This window comes from Triturus cristatus, chromosome 1_2 (genome assembly GCF_964204655.1).
Source record: "Triturus cristatus chromosome 1_2, aTriCri1.1, whole genome shotgun sequence".
Classification (NCBI taxonomy): Eukaryota; Metazoa; Chordata; class Amphibia; order Caudata; family Salamandridae; genus Triturus; species Triturus cristatus.
The window spans coordinates 561,730,673-561,745,220 of NC_140580.1; the positions used below are offsets into that span (position 1 = coordinate 561,730,673).

A 14,548-nucleotide genomic window follows, 5' to 3' on the forward strand; every position below is an offset into this window, starting at 1 on the left:
AAAAAGCGTCAACGATAGTAAAAGGTTCGTAACAAATATCTTTTCTATTCCAAATACACTGGGGGTAGTTGAGCTGCTGTCGTAGACGTTGACGCTGTTATCTGCGAACAGGGCGCTGTTGTGATATTATATTTATAACTCCCAAGTCCAGTTTTTATTCGTAGTGTAATTAGTAGCGGCACACCTGACAAAATGTGAAACTCGATTAACCCCACCTGAAAGGTACCGAAGCGCCGTGAATCACGCTTGTGGGTCACGGGACGCCTGAATCGAAGGAAACAAGTTGCTGAAAGTAAATTGCTGCGCCCTTTGAAGCCGGCTCGCGTTACCTGGGCTCTGCGAGCGGAAGGCCGCCAGCGTCTCAGGTTCACCTGACTCTGGCGCTCAAGCTCGGAGGAGAAAGGCCTGCGAGGAGCGCCGTGAATAAGGGATCTCTGTTTTTTAGAGAATGCTTGTGTTTGGGTAAAAAAGTGGCCGTTCCTCAGCGAGGCAGGTATTTGCCCATTTTTCGCGTTCAATAGGCTGCTGTCAGTTTAATCTCCATTGGCTTTGTGGGGTTAACATTGGCTGAACGAGCAATGCGTTTGAAGTCAACCTGTGGATTAAAGCGAAATCCTGTGTACTTTGTTCCAACAGGAAATGTGTCATTGAGTGGGAGGAGCCGCATGACAGTGCCCTGTACTGTTTACAGAGCGATGGAAACCAAATGATAGCCAGCGGATCCTCCTACTACGGAGTGGTGCGGCTCTGGGACAAGCGAGCAACACGATGTTTACAGGTGACAGCAAACTTAATGAGCATTTAAATGTGTGCAGCATGTTCATAAGGGCACACGTCCTAATAATACAATGGGGTGCTAATTACCATACATAATTCACAATTACTTCACAGGAAGTCACATCACAATAAGAAATGTCATATCCTTGCAATATCACTCAGTTAAAATTGAAGGGGCCTATTTCACAAAAGCAAGGTAAGTTAACTATACAGATATGTTAAAAGAACATGTTTTACCTTTTATAAATCACCTGCATATTCTATACATATCAATGTGTAATTAATGCCTGAAAGGGACACCGTTTTTCACAGGGGTGTCGAAATTGGCATAACATTTTTAAACTGTGTTTAGAGAGTAAAGAATTGTACTAGGCATATTTTTTAATAGTAATACCATATTTGAACTGTTTCTGCATAATAATTATTGTACAGTTGGAGTATCTCCGTGCCATTAGGCCTGTACAAGTAGCTGTTTCTGTGGCATTGCTTTTTCTTGACCAGACGTGCGCATAACAGTTCTGAGCAGGATTTGACGCAGGGTGGATGCCACCAGGCTGAAGTGACACTTTCTGCCTCTCCCTCTTGGAAGACAGGTTTTTAGATGGAGACCCCCAGACAGCGCAAGCTGTCTGGTTGCAAAAGATCCGTTGTGAGCTTGTACTGAGCTTAGAGCCTGCTTATTGCGTACCATTGGTTGGCTATATTGTCACTCTCATTGCTTCCTTTTTATTCATTGCCTTTTGTGGGTTTGCCTTCCTCTTCTGTGTTCGTCCCTCCCCTTGAGAATAGCCTTTTACTTATGTCCTTCCACTGCATACTTTTCATGAACTGCATTTTTCTTTTTCGGTAAAACACTCCAATGATAATGCATGTGTTTCCATAGATCTCCCTCGTAGGCTTCTTTCCCACCCCCTCCATGTAGCGCCCCCTTGTGAGCTTCCCCTTCTTTGCTTTCGTGCTTGTGTACCTTTCCTTTGAATGCTGTTTGTCCCCCTTCCCTTGCTGACCCTTCCACACTCTTCCCTGTTGCTGCCACTCTGTCCTCTTCCTCCCTATTGCTTCCCGTTGCTGGCGCTCATGCTCCCTGTTGCTGCCCCTCATTCTCCCCATTGGTAGGCCACCTGCTCCCGTTGCTGTTCCCCCCACTTCAGGTTGCTGTCCCTCCCGCTCTCAGTTGAAGCCTCTCCCACCATCCCCTCCCCATTGTTGCCCTCCCACCCTCCCTCTCCCCGATGTTGCCCTCCCACCCTCCCTCTCCCCATTGTTGCCCTCCCTCTCCCCATTGTTGCCCCTCACACCCTCCCTCAACCCATTGTTGCCCCTTCCACCCTCCCTCTCCCCATTGTTGCCCCTCCCACCTTCCCTCTCCCTATTTTTGCCCTTCCCGCTTCCCATTGTTGCCCGTCCTGCTCCCTATTGCTGGCCCTTCAGCCCTCCTACTCCCTGTTGCTGCCCCTCTCGCCCTCCCCGTTGTTGCCCCTCTCACCGTCCCTGTTGCTGCCCCCTCCCCTCCCCATTGCTGGCTCTCGCTCCTTATTCCTGACCCTCCCGCTCCCCGTTGCTGACCCTCCGCTCCCCGTTGCTGACCCTCCGCTCCCTGTTGCTGACCCTCCGCTCCCTGTTGCTGACCCTCCGCTTCCTGTTACTGACCCTCTGCTCCCTGGTGCTGACCCTCCACTCCCTGTTGCTGCCCCTCTCGCTCCCAGTTCCTGACCCTCCCACTTCTCGTTGCTGTCCTTCCATCCACCCACTCCCGTTGCTGACCCTCACACTCCCCATTGCTGTCCTTCCTGACCACCCGCTTCCCTTTGCCCCTCCCGCCCACTCCCTTTGCTGCCTCTTCTGCCTACCCGCTCCCTGTTGCTGCTCCCTGTTGCTACTCCAGCTCCCCGTTGCTACCCCTCCCTCCCTACTATCCAACCACTCCCCATTGCGCCCACTCCCCATTGCTACCCCTCCCACCCAACCACCCACCATTGCTCACCCTCCCACCCACCATCACCCCGTTGGTTCCCTCACCCCACCTACCTGCTCCTCATTGCTCCCCCTCCCACCCACCCGCTCCCCGTTGCTACCTCTCCTGCACACCCACCCGCTCCCGGTTGCTACCCCTCCCACCCACCCGCTTCCCGTTGCTACCCCTCCCACCCACCCGCTTCCCGATGCTACCCCTCCCACCCACCCGCTCCCTGTTGCTACCCCTCCCACCCACCCGCTCCCCGTTGCTACCCCTCCCACCCACCCGCTCCCCGTTGCTACCCCTCCCACCCACCCGCCGTTGCTACCCCTCCCGCCCACCTACTCCCCGTTGCTACCCCTCCCACCCACCCGCTCCCCGTTGCTACCCCTCCCACCCACCCGCTCCCCGTTGCTACCCCTCCCGCCCACCCGCTCACCATTGCTACCCCTCCTGCCCACCCACCCACTCCCCGTTGCTACCCCTCCTGCCCACCCACCCGCTCCCCGTTGCTACCCCTCGCTCCCTGTTGCTACCCCTCCTGCCCACCCACCCGCTCCCCGTTGCTACCCCTCCCGCTCACCCACCCGCTCCCCGTTGCTACCCCTCCCACCCACCCACCCGCTCCCCGTTGCTACCCCTCCCACCCACCCGCTCCCCGTTGCTACCCCTCCCACCCACCCGCTCCCCGTTGCTACCCCTCCCACCCACCCGCTCCCCGTTGCTACCCCTCCCACACACCCACCCACTCCCCGTTGTTACCCCTCCCGCCCACCCGTTGTTACCCCTCCCGCCCACCCGCTCCCCGTTGCTACCCCTCGCTCCTCGTTGCTACCCCTCCTGCCCACCCACCCGCTCCCCGTTGCTACCCCTCGCTCCCCGTTGCTATCCCTCCTGCCCACCCACCTGCTCCCCGTTGCTACCCTACCCACCAGCTCCCCGTTGCTACCCTACCTGCTCCCCGTTGCCACCCCTCCCGCCCACCCGCTCCCCGTTGCTACCCCACCCACCTACCCACTCCCTGTTGCTACGCTACCCACCCACCTGCTCCCCGTTGCTACCCTACCCGCTCCCCGTTGCTACCCCAGGTTGCTACCCCTCCCGCCCACCCACCCGCTCCCCGTTGCTACCCCTCCCGCCCACCCGCTCCCGGTTGCTACCCCTCCCGCCCACCCGCTCCCGGTTCCTACCCCTCCCGCACACCCACCAGCTCCCGGTTCCTACCCCTCCCACCCACCCGCTCCCAGTTGCTACCCCTCCCACCCACCCGCTCCCCGTTGCTACCCCTCCCACCCACCCGCTCCCCGTTGCTACCCATCCCACCCACCCGCTCCCCGTTGCTACCCCTCCTGCTCCCCATTGCTACCCCTCCCGCTCCCCATTGCTACCCCTCGCTCCCCGTTGCTACCCCTCCTGCTCACCCACCCGCTCCCCATTGCTACCTCTCCCGCCCACCCACCCCCTTTTGCTACCTCTCCCGCCCACCCGCTCCCCGTTGCTACCCCTCCCGCCCACCCGCTCCCCGTTGCTACCCCTCCCGCCCACCCGCTCCCCGTTGCTACCCCTCCCGCCCACCCGCTCCCCGTTGCTACCCCTCCTGCTCCCCGTTGCTACCACTCCCGCCCACCCGCTCCCCGTTGCTACCCCTCCGGCCCACCCGCTCCCCGTTTCTACCCCTCCTGCCCACCCACCCGCTCCCCATTGCTACCCCTCGTTCCCCATTGCTACCCCTCCTGCCCACCCACCCGCTCCCCGTTGCTACCTGCTCCCCATTGCTACCCCTCCCGCCCACCCGCTCCGTTGTGAGCTTGTACTGAGCTTAGAGCCTGCTTATTGCGTACCATTGGTTGGCTTTATTGTCACTCTCATTGCTTCCTTTTTATTCATTGCCTTTTGTGGGTTTGCCTTCCTCTTCTGTGTTCGTCCCTCCCCTTGAGAATAGCCTTTTACTTATGTCCTTCCACTGCATACTTTTCATGAACTGTATTTTTCTTTTTCAGTAAAACACTCCAATGATAATGCATGTGTTTCCATAGATCTCCCTCGTAGGCTTCTTTCCCACCCCCTCCATGTAGCTCCCCCTTGTGAGCTTCCCCTTCTTTGCTTTCGTGCTTGTGTACCTTTCCTTTGAATGCTGTTTGTCCCCCTTCCCTTGCTGACCCTTCCACACTCTTCCCTGTTGCTGCCACTCTGTCCTCTTCCTCCCTGTTGCTTCCCGTTGCTGGCGCTCATGCTCCCTGTTGCTGCCCCTCATTCTCCCCATTGGTAGGCCACCTGCTCCCGTTGCTGTTCCCCCCACTTCAGGTTGCTGTCCCTCCCGCTCTCAGTTGAAGCCTCTCCCACCATCCCCTCCCCATTGTTGCCCTCCCACCCTCCCTCTCCCCAATGTTGCCCTCCCACCTTCCCTCTCCCCATTGTTGCCCACCCTCTCCCCATTGTTGCCCCTCACACCCGCCCTCAACCCATTGTTGCCCCTTCCACCCTCCCTCTCCCCATTGTTGCTCAGCACACTTGGACTTCCGGATCTATATGTAGAATACTGCTTTATTGTATGACTCTTGCTCAAAAACTGTTGTGAAGCGCTCCAATACCCTTGGGTCAGGCCAGCGCTATATAAAACTCCTTAATGAATAAATAAAATAAATAAATTGTCAGTACCAACATTAACATTTTGCACTAAAACCCCCCACAGAAATTCACCAGTTATAGTTAGCGGAGCCAACTCTAACTTCTGCCCCACCATGCTCTGCGTATGACCTCATATGTTGTATCACTCATGACATGGTCTATGACATCATGTATGACAGCACTGGAAACATATTCTCTCTCTCTCTCTCTCTCTCTTTTTTTTCCCCCTGGGAGACTTTATTCTTAATTGGAATGATCCGAATGATCAGGCTGTGAATAGTCTTAAAAACCTCCTGGCGAACCTCAACTTGACTCAATTCTGTGACAACCCAACGCACAACTTAGGCTCGACTCTTGAACTAATCATCTCCAATCCCAACTCAATTCAGTTGGAATTGATTACCCCTTGTGACTAGTCGGACCACCACTATATCACCTTCCTCATCTTAGAACATTGGAACATCAAAAGATGCCAACCCAAGAAACAGAGACACTGGAAAAGATTGTTGTAAAATACAAATGTGAACAAGCTCATATCCCGTTGTAATCTGTCCCTGCCTACTCCTACAGTCATGTCCGACGTCCACAAACTCACTGAACATTACAACAACTCCATGTTGAAAGTCATGGATGCAATTGCACCTCTACGACTGAAAAGAAAGTCCAAAAAAGATTCCAAACCATGGTTCAATGACAGCTTAAACTCAGACAGATGCAACCTGATATTCGCAGAACGTGCATGGAGATCCTCTCCATTGACCGAACTCCTTAAGCTTCTCAGATTGAGAAGGAGTATGGACAACAAACACATCAGAACGGCATAAGCGTCCTTCTTCAGAAGCCAACTTGACAAAGCCAAAAATCGCCCCAAAATGCTGTTTGATCTGATTAAACGTCAATCCAACAACTCTATCATCCAATCGACACTCATGTCCAGTCCACAACCAAATTGCGAGGACTTTGCCACCTTCTTCCTTGAAAAATCTAACAAGATCGAGTCTGATCTAAGGTCTGCCCTGTTGGATCTACCACTCTTACCAGACTACCCCCTACCTTCGCAGCCCCAGCTTGTTGCTAGTCACTCCCCTAAAAACAATGCCTTTTGGAGTCAATTGTCTCCCTTCCACGACACATCCATTCTCAACATTTGTTATACCCTGAAACCCTCTAATCACTTCAACGATCCCATTCCCTCTAATTTCTTCAAAGAAATGATAAGGTCACTAGTCCCTCTCTGGACCAAAATTATTAATGCATTCCTTCTTCAAGGTGAGATCCCCGACTGCTTAAAGTCTGGTCTGGAGCTGCCTATTTTAAAAAAACCTACAGCTGACCCGGAGGATCTGAATAACTTCCGACCAATCACAAACATCCCTACTCTGGTAAAACTCCTTGAGAAATGTGTTCAGGTACAACTGTGTAACCACATTGAGGAATTCCAACTGCTGGATTAATTCCAATCAGGCTTTCGTCCGGGCCACAGCACTGAAACAGCCATCACGCATATAGTTGACGATGCTCTAACAATGCTTGACAGAAAGGTATCCTGCCTTTTAATCTTGCTTGACCTCTCATCAGCTTTTGACTTTGTCAAACATGAAAACCTTCTGAAACCTTTGGAACATGGGATGGGGTTCTCTGGCTCAGTACTAAAATGATTTGCCTTTTTTCTCTCCATACCAGAACTCAAAGTGTTAAAACCAATCAAACCCTCTCCAATCCCAGTCCTTGCACTCTGGGGGTTCCCCAAGGGTCATCTTTCTCTCCCACTCTTTTCAACATATTCATTGAACCTCTAACTGAAATCCTCAAAGTATCTAAAATACATTATCACATGTATGCGGATGACAATCAGTTGTACATGAAAATCTCTTCACCGGACGATATCAAGACACTCAATGGAACTCTGCACAAAACCCAAAACTAGTTAACCTTCAACCATCTCAAACTGAACGCTCTCAAAACAGAATTCCTCCTTATCTCACCTCCCAAGCAATCCCTCATTTTGGAGAAATATATGGAAAATCTCTCAGCTCTCAACTGCACACCACATATCATAAATTCTACGGGATCTCTGGGAATAGTGCTGGATAAGCACTTGAATGTGCAAGAGCACATCAGCGCATCTACCAAAGGAGTGAACTTTCAATTGAGCATCCTTGAGAAACTAAAACCCTTCCTTCCCCCTGATGACTTCAAATTTTGCTGTGCAAGGATTAGTTATCTCTCGACTGGAATATGGCAGTGCAACCCTCTGTGGTCTACCAAGGTACAGTCTGGCCTCTCTCAGGGTGTCACTGAATGCTGCTGCTGGGATCAATACTGGCTCCAAGAAAACCAACCACATTTCCCCGGATTTGAAATCTCTAAATTGGCTACCATTCGAGGCTAGGATACAACTAAAACTTGCCAGTATGACCCACAAAACACTTCATTTCAACACTCCTCCGTACCTTGCAAATAAGCTAGTTCTTTCGGGAGGTACCTGCTCCTCAAGGAGCTCCAGTACCTTGTTGCTTAAACCAAAGGAATTAAAAAAAAAAAATGAAAACCTATAATCAAGCCTTCTCAGGTATTGCCCCGAGAATCTGGAACTCCCTACCTATGGAAATTAGACTGATTCCATCAATAGAATCCTTCAAAAGGGAAGTGAAAACTTTATTTATGAGTACTTCTCTGCGCTAAAAGCTTAGTCTCGGCCGTACTTGTTTTGCACCGCTGCCTACTTATGTTATTATGCAATGTCATGGCTCCGATATCCCCATTATTTTGTCTTTACGTTCCTGTTCCCATTGCTGTATATTGCTTTGCCACAATTGTCTCACCCTTTTTATGTCACACCTCTTCTGTAAAGCCCTCTGATACCCTCTTGGGTCATGTTCGTGCTATGCAAAACTTTTTAAATAAATAAAAATAAATGAGAATTAATCTCTAGGCCTTTTTGGAGTCATCATCTGCCCACCTTAGTAGATGGATTGAGCTATCAAAAAGAGGGCGCACCCAGTAGCGGTCCTAGACTTTCTGACTCTCAGCATACAGTCTTTATGTACACTGATGCATGGCTGCTGTCATCTGCAATTTCAGGTTGAAGGTCCTGTGCACCAAGGTTGAAGCTTCCTGATTTTTGTAGTAGGGTTACTTTGCTAACTGACAGTTTTAAAACCTATCCTGCCTACGTTTCAGGCCGGTAGAAAAGTGTTCAAGTGGTTTAGAAGGAGCACTCTTGTATCAGCCAGTGCATTAAGGTTGCAGTTGCTGCTATTATAATTTGGGTCATGTGCAGAGGTGGCTCCTCCGTTAAGGAGGAGGAGCGTTGCCCCACTAAAAAAATTACCTCCAAAGAAAAAGAAAATGGTAATAAAGATAATTTATTACCATTTTATTTTTCAAACCCCCTTCCTGAGCCGAGCGTCAGGGCGGGGCTAGGCTTTCTGAATTCTGCTGCTGCAAGTCAGGCTGCAGCAGAAAGCAGTGATAAGCACAGCACTTAGGATTAAAGTGCGCATGTCGTTTTGCCCGTCCGTCTTGCGATGGCCAGCCAGATATTCCCAGTTTAAACCTCTCCAACCCAGCTGTCTTAAGACGGCTGGGTTAGAGACAGCATAGGGTTCAGTGCCCTCAGGAGTGGTGAGAGAGGTCACTCTCTCCAAATCCTGGCGCTGCTCTCATGCAGCACGAGGGCAGGGCCAGGATTGGTTCGGGCAGCTTCCTGGAGCCTGCCAGCCCAACAGGAGAGACGACCCGAGCGAGGAGGACGATGTTGCGCCAGGAAGAAGGTAAGTGGAATGATTTTGTTTTTCTTTTTTTTGTACTTGCCCCCCCCCGCCCTACCACCTTCCTTACATGCCAGCTGCCACAGGTCATGGGTTAGCTCTGGCAGCCTTTTAAAGCATCTTCCTATCGTGAGAGGCATGCTGTCATTCTAAACAAATTTGAAGAGGGACCTTGTCTGATAATTGTCAAATTAATTAAATGGCAGGAATGTTTACATTGATGTAATCGAATTTGAGGGGTACAGAGAGACATGCAAGGTGCTATCTTATGCGAAGAAATGGCGCACACAGTATTCTTAAAAAAAAATCCAACTGTATGAGGAGGAATACCAACAAACTGTAGAGGAGAAAGAGAAGTCATATATAGCTCTGCTTCTGTTCCTCCTATAAAAGTGGGATACCACTGGGCATTGAAATAATTTGATTTATAAGTTACCCAAGCAATTTTAATTCTAAACTACCCAGTCCTTATGTGACTCATTCTTGGGCGCAAGTTCTAGTTAGCTTAGTAGACTGTAACTGGTGTATTTCAGTGTTGTTTAGGTTTTTAAACATTTGTTTTTATATTATGACAACACCTAACTATATTGTCACCTTAACCTTTGTTTTTTGTGTGAATATATACACACACATAAATAAATACGTCATGTCTCAAAACATTTTATGTCATTTTAATGTTGTTGGCTCATGCAGTACAAGTAACTCAATGTCACGGGACATTCTGAAAAGTATTCAACTTTTCTGTAGGATGCTGGAAGATGAATGAGGTGCAGCTGTGTTATCTATACAGAAATAAAATAGGGGCAAGCTTTCTTAAGTACTATGAATACCATGGTTATAATGAATTAAATGTGGCCTTTCTGCCAAACTTGTGAGTTTAAACCAGTGGTGTAACAAAAGCACCCATAGTGCGGGTGGGCCGGAGCTCCTGGGGCCCTCTGGCACTGATAGACCACAGGGGTGAGAGTTTCAGACTGAATCCGGAGCATGGAAGGGCCTCTGCATGTACTTTGCAGTAGGCCCCCTTCAAGTTTCGTTCCGCCACAGGTTTTAAACCACTGTTCAGAAGAAAGTAAGAGCCTTATTATGAGTACAGCGGTCCGGGGAAAGCCGACTCGCGGGTGCAGTCCGACCGCCACCACCCCAGCGGTCCGACAGCTGTATTACGATGGTGGTAGTGGGACTACCACCACTGCCAGGATCCCGTGGTGGTGGGAAAGTAGGCTGGAAGCATGGCAGCGCCGATGCTGGCACAGTCGAGCAGATTCCGACCTGCCTTTCTACCAAGCATTTCATGGCGGGGACCCCGCCATGAAATGCTTGGTGGAAAGGCATTGAAAGGGGCCCCCGACAGGGCCCCAGGACAGATCTGCTCACTGGGGTGCATGCGAGGGGGGCACATGATGTGCCCCCCCCCAAAGTGCATGGTTGTGCATGCACCATGTGGCATGCACGAAATGGTGCATGCCACACAGTGCACTGACATGCTGGAGGCGCTGCGGCGCACGCCAGCCCTGGATTCAACTCTGAATCCAACGGGCAGGTTCACCACAGGCTTGGCGGTCTTCCTGGGACTGCCACGGTGGCTTTCCTACAGGAAGACTGCCAAATGTGTAATCCTGGCCTAAGTGTATCACTTTTGGGTACTATGTTAGCTGGCCTTAAGTCCCAATATAAATATGTTTTGATCCAGTTATTTATTCATGTAGTTTATTAGTAACTGAGCTAAGAAAGATACTGCTGCTTTTTCCACTACCTAGACAACCTGGTCATTCTAAACTGTATGCTCTGTGCATGTATGGGCTGTGTCATTCTACAGTAGCTTAGTTTCCCACAAAATACTTGATGTGATTAAAAATATAGCAGCCCAGATTTGTTCTGGCAGTGAAAGCAGGACACCTTGCATCTTGGATCAAATGTAAATATCAAACCTCCACATGTAATTCATTATTCCTTGCACTGTAAGCTTACCCCCATGTCTATTTGTCCTCTTAAAAATAAATCACTATACACATACAATCCCTGTAAGTGCCAAACAGTTTCTCAGCCTTAATTTCCGATTTGTGATCATCTGAAGGCTGCCTTTCTGCTTTGGCTGCTCAAAAAACGTTCTGCAAGAACTAAAACAGAACCTTTCAAAACCATTTAATCTCTTTGTAGTGGTCTAACAATGAACAGGTTTTCAATGTACTCACCTTCTCCGTTATCCTAGATGTTGTAGCTCAATGGATTGTGTTCCCTAGCACCCAGAGGCTGCTACCCAAAAAGGGAGGTGAGGCGGGAGACCGAAAGAGGGGGTGAATATTTTTTTTTAAAAACCACTTACCTTCATACCACCGATTGCTGCCTCTCCTCCGTCCTCTCTGGAGCAGCCTGGAACCAGGAAGCTAAGCATACAGTCTCCCAGAATCCCCTGGCCAATATCAATGCTGCCTTAGCAATATTGTGATTGGTCAGAGCGCCTTGATTCGGTGCACAGACGGGGGCTGGCAAGCTGGGCATGTTCTCCACCCAGGCTGTAGCGCAGCCTGGGTGGAGAACATGCACAGTGCGCTTGACGTTTTGGCTGGCCTGAGACAGCCGGCCAAAGCGTCATACTGCCACCACTAGCCCAGCCCCACCCTTTTAACTGCAAGCTGAATACAAAAAGCAAAATGAGAATAACAGAACGTTATTATCATTTTGTTTTTTTGTATTCAGCTTGCAGCCAAAGCAGTGGGGCGATGCTCGTCTGCCTTAGCGGAGGAGCCGCCACTGCCCAGAGGGAGTTTGATCCATGCTATCCTTTATGAACATTATTTGAGCCACTGCGCTCAAAGTAGCGGACTGAATGGATTACAGTCCGTTTGTGATTAGATTCCAGGTTTTTCCATTTTATCAGCCAATTGATACAATCTTTCAGAAATATAAATTAACTTGGAGAGATTGTGTTATGTTATGTGAATTTGTAGAGCGCAACTAATCACCTGTGAGGGTATCCAGATGCTGATTAGGGCAAGCCTGAGGGGGGAGTAGGAGATCATGCCTGTTTCATCTGGAAGAGCCATGTCTTGAGGTTCCTTCAAATGCCCATGAGGAAAGGGAGGTTCTGAGGGGTTTCAGGACGTCATTCCAGGTCTTGCATGTGAGGTATGAGAAGGAACGGTCTCCACTTCCGGTGAGCTTAATGCGAGGGAGGTGTGCTCATGCCTGGGATGCAGATCACAGTTGTCTGGTGGGTTGATAGAAGTTGAGGTGGTGGTTGAGGAAAGCTGGATCGGGGTTGTGGAGTGCTTTGTAAGTGTGGGTAAGTAGTTTGAACTTAACATCGTTCTTGGACTGGGAGCCAGTGGAGATCGTTGAGGTGTGGAGACATGTGGTTATTTCTCGGGGTGCTCAGGATGAATCTGGCGGTGGCGTTCGGGGTGGTTTGTAAGATTTGGAAGTTGTCAGTTTATAGACATATATATGTAATAGTTTTATTCTCAAACATGTTTGTTTTACATTTCAGACCTTCTCTCTGTCATCTCCTACAAGCAGCCCTGTATACTGTCTCCGCTTCAGCACTACGCACCTGTACGCTGCCCTGGCATCTGCTCTCCACATTCTTGATTTCACTTCCACTGACTTACGAAACAAAAGATAAACTGGAAAGATCATCACACAGCAAATGTCTCTTTCAGCTCATGAAGTGGCTTACTTGGATGATCCACGTGGGTGTTACAGTTCTAGCTTACAATCATGGGCTGGGGGAACATCTCAGGGAATGCCTAAATGCTTGGCTTCAAGAGAAGGAAAGCAAATTTATAAATAGGATCAAAGTAGGATTTTATGATCTGCCTTTTACTATTTGAAATCGAACACCTATATTGTATTGTGTATATAATCACTTTTAAGTCACCTTTAAACAAATTTCTATGGACATCTTGTATGTAAAATTTAGACAATAAAGCTAAAGGTGCATGGAGGCCTTCATTGAGAATAAATCTAATGGCCTAGAGAAAAGTTGGTCTATGTAGTAGTGCACAATTCAAAGGTTTCAGTCTCTCAAACTTTGTATGTCCGTCAAACTTTTACATACACATAGAATGGTAACGGAGATGAGGTTGTTCTGTCTTAGTAGCTGCATTTTCTCTTTGGTATGTGAAATGCACCATGCTTTATCCTTTGCCATTCACAAGTACTCTGAATGCATCATTTGACTGTGTTGGTTTTGTCAGGCAGAAAAGGTGTCTACTCTAGAATTTGGTGAAGCCCGATTAAGAGTCCCTGATCTGGCCTCACATCGGCTTTGTGCCTCTCCTGGAGAGATGCGTCTCAAAATTAAGTGTTGCCAGTTTTCAGTTGCATCAAAGGAATGTTCCCTTATGTTCCAATCAAGAGTTTTATTATTGCATGTGACATTCCCATCCATTTCTGGGTCTTCAAAATCATTGCCGGAGTTTGCTTGGTTTATCATAATTTTTCCATTGGCATGTGTACGTACCCAATCAGGTTTGTGAAAAGAAGAGGGTCTTCTGTGCAATGTATTATGTAGACGATTCCTCAGTTATTTTCTTAAAATTTAGTAATGCTGTGATGAGGGTAACTTTTTTATCTTGTCAATATTTTGTGTCACACAGTTGCAATCTTCATCAGTTTTATATGGCGGGAGCAGCGCAAGCCATTCTTTTATTTCTAAACTGGCTACTTTGTGCTAATCAGACTCTATTAAAGAAATTATGGCACAAAATAATGTGATGGAAAATGTCTTTTCAATGAAAGGTTTTTATTTTTATTACACAACGTGCACATAAAATGGCGCATTTTGTGGCGTGTACAGTATAATCGAACCTGCCAGCCTCTATCCCACTGCCCAGTCATTCTTTACAAACCCTCAAACCACAATACAAATCTAGCTTACAGACTAGACTGGTGATGATTATACGTATTGCCACGTTTATGCTCTACTTTGATGCTGTGCACCTTACAAAGGAAATACAGAACAGTAATCTGCAACAACCATTTTAAGTACTTTGTGTGCACCATTAGTGAATCATGCCATCCAGGTTCTTAGACTCTCCAGTACTGCAGCGACTAATGGAAAACCTTTATTGTAATTCGGAATGTTATTGCCCATCCCTAGTATCCATTCTTGAAAGCCAAAATTACATCTTCCATTTTATGCATTTAAGCAGTGATTGAAGAGCAAACTTAGGGGTGAATCCAGCAATAATGAAACTGAAAATGGTCCTTTATATGGAATATCAGAGAAGGTATGAATGAATATATTTATAAAGCGCTACTATTGCCGAGGCGTCTTGGCGCTGAGCTGTAATGAGAGTGGTAACTGGTATGTAGTGGGCAGGATTAGGAGGATATAGTTGGAAACAGACAGGTTTTGATCATTCTCCTAAACAGAACTCTGTTAGGTTGTAGTCTGAATGAGATCGGC

At 48.7% G+C, this 14,548-nt stretch overlaps 1 protein-coding gene across 1 annotated transcript in view; it reads left to right on the plus strand.

Moving 5' to 3' along the window:
- Positions 1–13,846, plus strand: part of FBXW4 (F-box and WD repeat domain containing 4) — a 609,765-nt gene extending 595,919 nt beyond the window's left edge. Inside the window, exons 8-9 of the mRNA XM_085606457.1 lie at positions 637–778; positions 12,626–13,846. Of these exons, the coding sequence (XP_085462583.1) occupies positions 637–778; positions 12,626–12,760 (277 nt within the window). The 3' untranslated portion in view covers positions 12,761–13,846. The remainder of the gene's footprint in view (positions 1–636; positions 779–12,625) is intronic.
- The last annotated feature ends 702 nt before the right edge of the window (positions 13,847–14,548 follow it).